This window comes from Xyrauchen texanus, chromosome 7 (assembly GCF_025860055.1).
Source record: "Xyrauchen texanus isolate HMW12.3.18 chromosome 7, RBS_HiC_50CHRs, whole genome shotgun sequence".
In the NCBI taxonomy this organism is placed as follows: domain Eukaryota; kingdom Metazoa; phylum Chordata; class Actinopteri; order Cypriniformes; family Catostomidae; genus Xyrauchen; species Xyrauchen texanus.
This window is the reverse complement of record NC_068282.1, coordinates 36072531-36081845: the sequence shown is the minus strand read 5'-3', so window position 1 is coordinate 36081845 and position 9315 is coordinate 36072531. Positions and strand designations below refer to the sequence as shown.

The following is a 9315-nucleotide window of genomic DNA, read 5'->3' as shown; positions in this document are numbered from 1 at the left end:
TTTATTGACTACTAATTACCAGAAATCGCAGTTCTGTCACACTACTCTAACAGTTTGAAATGCCCGCCAAAGCACTTCCTGGAACTATCTGAAGTCTACGTGAATCACGTGACGATCAAGCATTTAGAACTTCCGTTGTCGCAACTCTCTCTCTATATGGCTCTGGATTAACCAAACCCCTCCTGGGAAATCCCCTGCCCAGTTTCATCAGTGCTACATTACCACCAGTTGTCATGTAGTCCCAAATTCCATTTTACAAATTTAAATGAATAGCGTGCAATGAAATCAAGTTGTGACAAAATGTTCTAGAACTGTGTTGCATTAATACATTTTAATTAAGTAAACTGAACAAGCAGCAAAAATTCTTTTTTTGTGTGTGTAATTGTTCAAAACTCTGTGTTTATAGGTAAATCTGTAATCATCAACAATCAAACAGACATCACCAAGATGATTACATAAACAATAACATTTTTATTGCAATAAACTGCAACAGTTTTATATTTCAGACAATATTAAAAATTCTGTACACAATAATGAGTATATAAATATTATATTTACAAGACCTGTACAAATACTGCTAGCATTATTTATGAAATGCACCACTTCTTTGAAAATAAACACATATATATATATATATATATATATATATACTGTATAGTATACTGTATACAGTACATATATATTATACAACAAGCATAGCATACATCCTAAATCCATACCAAATCTTGATATCGACCTGTTTCTCTCCACTCTCAAACATTTGGGTTTTTGATATAACCTTCCATTCATAGATGAACATTATTGTGTATGAAACCATGACCTTTACCCTACATATGTTTAAGCCTTGATGGATGATGGTGCAAAACCACAGATAAGTGGAGAGAGGGTTTCTTGGCTTTGGAACAGGAATGGATCTTTTTTTACCAACTACAGTTACATCAAGCTATGCGTACATATCAAATCATTACAAGTGCTTTCTCAATACAACTATGACTGTCATTACAATTTACAAAGGCATAAACATTTCACTGTTTATAAAGCAGCTCTGCTGTTCCATTATTTTACAAAATATCTAATTTTGCTATATCCCTAGAGCAAAATGTTTAGAGAGTTTTATATCTCACTGTGATTGTTCACCGTTCATTTCTGAGCTTTATATGGAGGGTGTTAATCAACACCATCATGGAAGTTTCATAATGGCTCCTGGCTTTCCATAGCAGAGTATTCTGTCTCAGACATGTGTGAAGCATCGATAAGCCTAGCAAGGCCAGTTTTGGTTGAGTACTTGAAGATGAAGGCTTTCATGAGGTCATAGCGGTAGTTCTTGTTGATGAAGTTGTAGATGATGGGATTCACGCAGCAATGAAGGAGAGAGAACCACTGGCTGAGATGCAGTGTGACATAGAGTATGTTTTCCAGTGTGCAGTTAAAGGGCAGTACATTGAGAAGGGCTAGAGTGTCTAGCAGTAGGGTTCCATGGTAGGGAAGCCAACACACTAAGAACACTACAATGTAGGTAAAAATTAGGTGACGGCTGATTCGACGTTCCTGGTCAGCGGAGGGTTGGATGGTTCCAGCCAGGAGGATGTAAAACACAGTGATGACAGGGAAGGGGATGGCAAAGCCAAGCATAATGAAGCTCATTTGGATGCCCACCATCCACTCCTTCATGCTGTCCACAGGGTACACAGGCTTACATACGATGCTGTCGGAATGGCTGGATTTCACGGCCTGGAGGAAGGACGTTTCAGGCAGGGCAGCGATCAGTGCCAGCAGCCAAACACCCACACAGATTAACTGCCTGGTCCTTCTCTTCCTCTGGCTGGGGCCATCTCCAAAAAGAGTCACGGACAGATAGCGGTCCACACTCATACACGTGAGGAAGAAGATACTGCTGAAGAGGTTCACGCTGAAGATCAGGTGTGTGATTTTGCACATGGCATCACCAAAGGGCCAGTGGCCGAGATGAAGAAGAGAACTAATGGAGACCGGAAGAGTGGCCACTACACAGAGATCGGCGATGGCTAAGTTGAGGATATACAAATGAGTCTCGTAACGGTTCCTCTCAGCTCGCACGTTCACCCACACCACTAGAGCATTAGCAGCAAGGCCGATGATGAAGAGGAAAATGTAGAGAACGGTGAGGGCATAGAGCAAGGCTCTTTGGCTGAAGATGCTGTGACACACCTCACCCACCACATGGGACACATTATCATCCAGATTCGAGAAGTTCAGTTCACCCAATGCGTCCAAAATGTCATTAAAGTCATTCACGTTCACACTCATCTTGGCCCTTTTTTGTTATTTCCACAATCGGGACAACACGGCAGTTACCTGAAAACATAGAGAGACCAATTAAACTCAGAGAACAGAAACATTTATAACAAAGAGTGTTTTTTTATAAAACACACATAATCTGAAACATCTCAAAGGACAGGACCTTGTGCTGTTTAAGAGGATGTTTCACCCTGAAAAGTGTAGTACATAGGGTTTTTTTCCAAGGGCTACTTGGTTGCTCTTAATTTATGGGGAACAAATTCGGACCATCACTGCCGAAAGATAAATGATGACAATCATTGACAACTCAGAATTATTGTCAGTGTGGACAGAACTTGAATTACAATCAGAAGAATCAGGATCAGAGTTAATTCTACTTCTTGGTTTATTGTTCAGAACTAGGGATGGGTATTGATTAAGGCTGGCTGATAAAACAATACTGATATTTATCGGGAAAAAATTATTTTTGATTTCGATCATAAATATTGAGTAATTTTCAATATGTAGCCTATGTTCTAAATCTAGACGTTCGGATCAGTTAGGCCTCGCTACTAAAACTCACCCAGTTCAGCAAAGTTACACAACTACATTTACATTTATGCATTTGGCAGATGTTTTTATCCAAAGCAACTTACAGAGCCCTTATTACAGGGACAATCCCCCCGGAGCAACCTCAAGGACACAATGGTGGTGGCTCGAACCAGTGACCTTCTGCTTAACAGTTTAGTGCTTTAGACCACTACACCACCACCACTCCAACTAGCTAACTGAATCACAGTCATGAAATCAAGATATTGGGAAGTATAAGCAGGATACCAGCAACATAGCCCTGCTATCATGGAAACTAGTAATAAGGCTTGGTTGCTGCTAGCAAGCTTTCCGGCTAATATGGTGTCATTGTATACTGAACAAAACAGCACTGACAATGCAATAAAGCTATCGACTGAACACAACAGCCACTTCGACATCAAAGCTATTGCCATTTATTTTATTTATCTACTATTAGTTAAACATTTTTTCATGAGTCATAGCGCTGTCACAAGCGAAAAATGTTTCTTCTTCTTGTGATATTTATTGGCGGTTAGCAATCCAGCTTATGGTGCATTACTACCACATTCTGAGCTGGAGTGTGGAGCTTCACAAAGGCTTTCAGTGGAGTCAAATGTCAACTAATGATGATGGCATTGGTGAAATTTCATAAAAAAGAGGTCACACACACCTTATGTAGGATTAAATCCTAAACTGAGTTTTCTTTAAAGGTACCTTACCCTCTGGGGTTTACATGTAAATAAACAAGTTATATTTACATTCATTCTCCCTTAATGGTATGAAATGTATATTGCTATCGTACGATTTGAAAAAAAGATTGCCCTAGAATTTATATAGATGTCCCAATTCAATTTGATTCCGATTGGATACATTTGGGTAAATCTCAGTTATAATGTCCATTTTGCCTACATTTTGCTAAGACATTCTCTCTCTGCCAATTAATGTTGTTAATAAAACAAGGGTTCTTCTAACTTTGTACATTACAAAAAACAAATTGTGTGATTAGAATAAAAAGTTTTGTTTTTAGTTGTATTGATTGTTAAGTAAGTGTCTGCTAAGAACAGAAAGGGTATTAAACAAGCTTGCTAAATGACTAAATGTAAATGTAAGAGAAATTATTCAATGACAAAGGATTTTGTGGATCTCATCTTTGGACACATATTACATGGAATGAGTCTAATCTAACTTTTACACTAAACATTCAGTGAAAGGATCTCGTTGTTAAACTTATTCGCCACTATACTACTCAATTACTGCTGAGTGAAATCAGACAATTTACCAGCCAGTGGCTAATCACAGATAATTTTTTAGACACAGAGCTTGAAAATGTGGTCGCATATGTGAGTGATTTAGTGTAAATATTGGAATGGATCAAATGATGAAACAAAATATTTTGACCCAGTCCTAACTCAGAAGGTTTTGCTCTCATTCTGTTGTATGCCTCCATTAACATTAACCAAATAAATCCACCAAAGCAAAATCAATTGTGCTCCAGTGATCTAAAGGCTATGTTGTACCACTTTGCAGTACATAAGGACTAAATGCCTGGCAGTAAAACTCAGATGGTTGAGCAAAAGCTTGTTGGCAGACCTCTGTTATCATGCTGTGACCTAGTGAAAAGCTAACCAGATATGCATGACAAATGGGAGGCATTTTAGCTATTCAAAAAAATCAGCCACGCGAGGGATCAATGATAGAGAGCAGAGTGTAACGCTTCAAGAGGCATCAGTGAGAGGCTGATGCCAGGACTGAGACAGGTCATAGACAGAAGGGAGTGAGGGCGGTCGATGCTCCCTCTGTGACTAAGAGGGGTGAAAGGTTCTTTTCTCAAAATGATATGCTCAGCTTGATGATGGGATGCAAGGCTTTGAACTGACAGAGGCTGAAGGGAACATTCTCAAACACAGATGCACAAACGTTTCTAATCACAGAATCTTGATCGTTAACAGATAATCAACCCCCAGTCTGGTGTGCATAAAACACTGACACATTCAAGTGTAATTATAAAACTGTAACTAAAACCTGTGTGCAGTGAAGCACAGATGATAAACACAATCATTTTCAAAGTAAACATGGAAGTTTTAAACAAAATATCAGTTTACAATTGGCTTGGTATGAATTTAAAAAGGTTCAGGCTTGTATATTTTCATTCCAAATAAACCAGCTGTTTTGACCCTAGAACACTTTTAGTGCCTAACCTTAATATCATTAAAGGCAATATGAGAGGAGACACAGCTGCTCTTAACACATCCTGAGATCCTTGGTTACTGCAAGATGAAGCTAGCTGTGTACCATCAAAAACAAAGACAAAGCTGGACCGATTTTACAGCTTACCACTCAGACTGCCATTAGAATAGGGAGACAAAGAGGGCAGCGTAAACCTCAGACCTGATTCACCAGATGCAAGTAAAAAAAAATCAGGTGCAATTAAATGTGTTGGTTTATTAGATACACCCTCAAGCACCACTGCTGTAATACAGTGGCTCCGTCACCTGATTTCACAGCCCCGGGCAGCAAGCATACTTGGAGTTAGCTGTGTGGACACGGCGACTCTCCATGTAGTTCGTCTACCACCCCCACCCCCCTCCACTTTGTCTCCTCTCTCATTGTCTCTCTCACTCGAAGTCTCTAAGTCCTCTGAAACTCAGCATTGTTTCACTCCAAAGGGTTTTTCAACAGTTAAAGCATGAAATCTTCACTGCAAACATGATTGTGGAGAAGAAAAATGGAAACAAAACATATCCCCTTAAAGTAAATTGATCTCTGAAAGTAAACTTAAAGGATGGAACTATATCACTGGTATCATAACAAGGATTTAGCATGTGAATAAATGAATCCCACATGATGTTATTAAAATAAAGTGCAAATTGAATAAAGAGTAGAACAAAAAATCAATTGTATGCTAGTTCACAAAGTCATGCTAGTTGCCTAGGACAAGAAAATATTTACAGAGAAGAGTTTCAATTAAAAAAGTGAAGACTGCTCATTAAAACCTCTACTGTTCTAATGACTGTGAAATTATAAAGCAATTAAAAAAAAAATAACAGAATCTCAGAGCTGTTTCTTTACATTGTAGACAACAAACCCCATTATTTACGAGAACTGATTCAAATGAATTGCCTTGAAATGCAAAATCATAAACCGACTGAAGCTTGAAAAAGACTAAAACAAATAGTTACTGGTAACACATTACAATAAGGTTCATTCCATTAGTTAACATGAACTAACAATGAACATACTTTTACAGCATTCATTAATCTTGGTTAATGTTACTTTAAACATATAGTATACCCTACACATTTTTAAAATCAAAAGTTGAATATGTTAACATTAGATAATGCACTATGAACTAACTTGAACTAACAATGAACAATTGTATCTTTATTAACTAACTTTAACTAAGATTAATAAATGCTGTATATATATATATATAGGACTATATATTGTTCATTGTTAGTTCAAGATACCTAATGCATTAACTAACAAGTGGAACCTTTTACAAGATTCTTTACTTGTCCCTGTTCATACAGGATGCAGAAAGAAGTGCATATAGCCCGCATTAAATATTGTTCTCTAATGAAAAAGTACATTAATTTGTAGTTGACATAAAAAAGCATGTTATTATTGGAATTAAAAGGAACAATCCGCAGAATGGTACAGTGTTAATCCACAACATTAACTGAGAGTGTCGGACAAAATGTAAGGAGTGCTTTTAAACTACGTTAACGTTCAACTTTTACGTTTAAACCACTTAAAACTGATATATTACATCGCATTTCATAGGGTTGGGATATGTGTCACTAAGAAGTCCGATGCGAGTTTAAAAACGCATTTAAAATCGGAAAACAAACAGTAAACTTTAAACTTTAAAAAAAAAACTTACAATCCTTCTTAAACGCTTTGGTGCTCCTTGGCTTTTAAATGCACCCAGTTGTATTCTGATGCTTGGAGAGAATGTCAAAGTTTTGTTGTTATCCGCAAAGATTGATCTCCCAGAGAGGATGGCTGGATTGTCCCTCAGCGCTCTGACTGCACTTGCTGATATAGTGCTGCTAGTAACGCCCCCCGAGGCCAATCTGAAAAGTGAATCACTGAAGTTTCAGTCTAACAACAATGTGGACGGCGGACGTGCGACACCACGGATTTCCACTCTCTTTTTTAAATAGCGATATAAACAAAACGGCGATTCATATCTCAGAATAAGCATTTTTGTTCTTGTTTAAGCACGAGAGTTGTTCAGAGGAACCAAAGCAGCACAAACATGTGAAACTTTCATTAAAGATTTGGAACTTTCATTAAAGGCATTCCGGATCTTCTTTGTAGCCTTCTATGCCATCTGGCCTTCCATCGTTTGACTTTGTTAATTAAGGTTTACATTTTATAATTACTTTTATAATAACATAAACAAATATTATTTTAATTATTACACTGATGTAGCCTACACTCTTACTTTCATATTCATATCTAAATGTAGGTTACATGAACTCTGAAGCATTAAATATAATGTTTATTAATTACATAATACGTTAATATAGGCAAATAAATGTTATTAAGTATTACCATTATTCACTGTCAACCATATAAAATAGTTTTACAGTGCTCCGTTAGAATGCATGCTTTTCAAAAAAGTAATATTGAAGATTATCAGGCTGCTCAAGGGGGCTTACAGTATCGTAAGTGTTAGCAGGTTAATTTTGTTTTGTTATTTTTCCCATCCCAAGATGTTTCTTTCTCTATGCATCCTCTTGGCAATGCTTCAAAGACTTCCAAGCTTAGTTTAGACACAAGGAAGCTCACCTGTTCTTAGTCTTCAGCTGGCCTCTGTTTTTACTTTATGTTCTGGCAAAGGGCCAGTGCCTATTGTATGTGACAAACTGAAATTATGTGGAAACAAAAGTTAAACACAGCAGGCAACAATAGCAACAGGATTTTGATGAGATGAATTGTAAAGACGTATTGATGGATTTGATTGTATAGTGAAAGAACCAATAAGAAAGGTGGATTGGTCCAACTGCAAAACATTTTTAGACTTCCTCAAGCAAATTGAGAGTGCTGATGGTAAAGAGATAAGCCAGCTGGATGCAGCTGTAACCAAAACATTTGGGCGGAAAGTCTTAAGTCTTTGCCAGCATTATTTTATGATTGCATGAATAATTTGTACAGAGATGGGCCAGGGTGCTTATGTGAACACACTGTATGAAACACCTGCCTGAACATGAATACACAGAATTTGTGGAGCCATTCTACACCCAAAACCAGGAAATACACATTTAATGTAGAAACACGTGCAAGAATTTTCCAGCATAACAGTTCCCACATTAAGTCAACTGAACATGACTCTGTTGAATAGCAGTGAACAATTGATTGGTCAATGGTTTATATGTTTGAAGAGGCTAGCCATACAGGATGGAAACCATCAGGTCTTTTTGTGAGAAGCATGCACAGAGAACCAGCCGCAACCAAACCACATTTGGTTTTAATAAGGGGCGTAGTCTGGTAAACTGAGAAATGTTCCAAATTAAAGATTGTTAAAATAGTCTTTCCATCTTATTAAGTTTCCACTGGAGTCCATTCGTCATGCCTGACTACACTGGAAAGAAAAGGAGAGGCTTTCACAAAATAACATTAATTTGGAAAAAAATATTTGTGGGGGTTCAACACAGTCTTCAGTAAAACAAAACTAAAAGTATAACACTAATTTCTGACATCCCCATTGTAGACAGTTTTATTGTCTGGCTCCTAACAAATTTTAATCAACAGACTTAAGCTCTGCACAAGTATGTAAGTATCGTGGCGGCTATGTATAGCACTCTTTTAAAACTATTGTCCATGGTGGGACTACCAGTAAAGTCGCCGACAAAGACTAATGATGCATCCACTGATAAATACATTTCACACTGCACTTCATTTGACTATTGAATTCAAACAATAAGTCCAAGACTAGAGAAAAGAGTAAAGGAATACAAGCCACATCCAAGTCACATCCAACTATTATTTTAAAACATGCTGCTTCAGAAATCATTTTTCAATCTGCTTTGTTAACAAATGGTCGATTTGCATTCATACATTGAATGAGCTGAACTAGGCTACGCAAGCGTGGCGTTGTGTTGAGTTGCACAGCGGGATGCAAAACAAGCGCTTGTGCGGCTTATCGGACATGATAAGAAAACGATGAAAATGACAGAACGAGGCTATTAATTATCGCATTATTTCTTATAGTTGATAGAGTATTGTATTCCGTTTTAAACTAGTTGCATAGATGATTCCTTTCTCAGCAGCGCGGATAGAGAAGTCTTATTTACCAGCGCAGTGAAGAGGCATTGATCTCGTTGCCATGGCAGCTGTCAGAAGCGCAGCGCGAACCGCGGTGTGCTGCTGCCTGTCCGGCGCGAGACTAGACCAACTCTAATTAGAAATACTTAACTAATGAAATCAAATGAAGACCTACTGCTTGAATGCTTTTTGGATGCTTGTTTTTACTCGCTTAAA

The 9315-nt window shown here is 37.7% G+C and overlaps 1 protein-coding gene across 1 annotated transcript; it reads right to left on the bottom strand.

Moving 5' to 3' along the window:
- Nucleotides 1-508: 508 nt before the first annotated feature.
- Nucleotides 509-6842, bottom strand: ackr3b (atypical chemokine receptor 3b). The gene is made up of 2 exons (XM_052130497.1): nt 6710-6842; nt 509-2334 (listed from the first exon to the last, which is right to left on the bottom strand). The coding sequence occupies exon 2, from the start codon at nt 2284-2286 to the stop codon at nt 1192-1194; it is 1095 nt and encodes a 364-aa protein (XP_051986457.1). The 5' UTR covers nt 2287-2334; nt 6710-6842; the 3' UTR covers nt 509-1191.
- Between the last annotated feature and the right edge of the window lie 2473 nt (nt 6843-9315).

Excerpts from the sequence above, each read along its gene's own strand:
- ackr3b (XM_052130497.1), bottom strand. The coding sequence starts at position 2,286 with ATGAGTGTGAACGTGAATGACTTTAATGACATTTTGGACGCATTGGGT.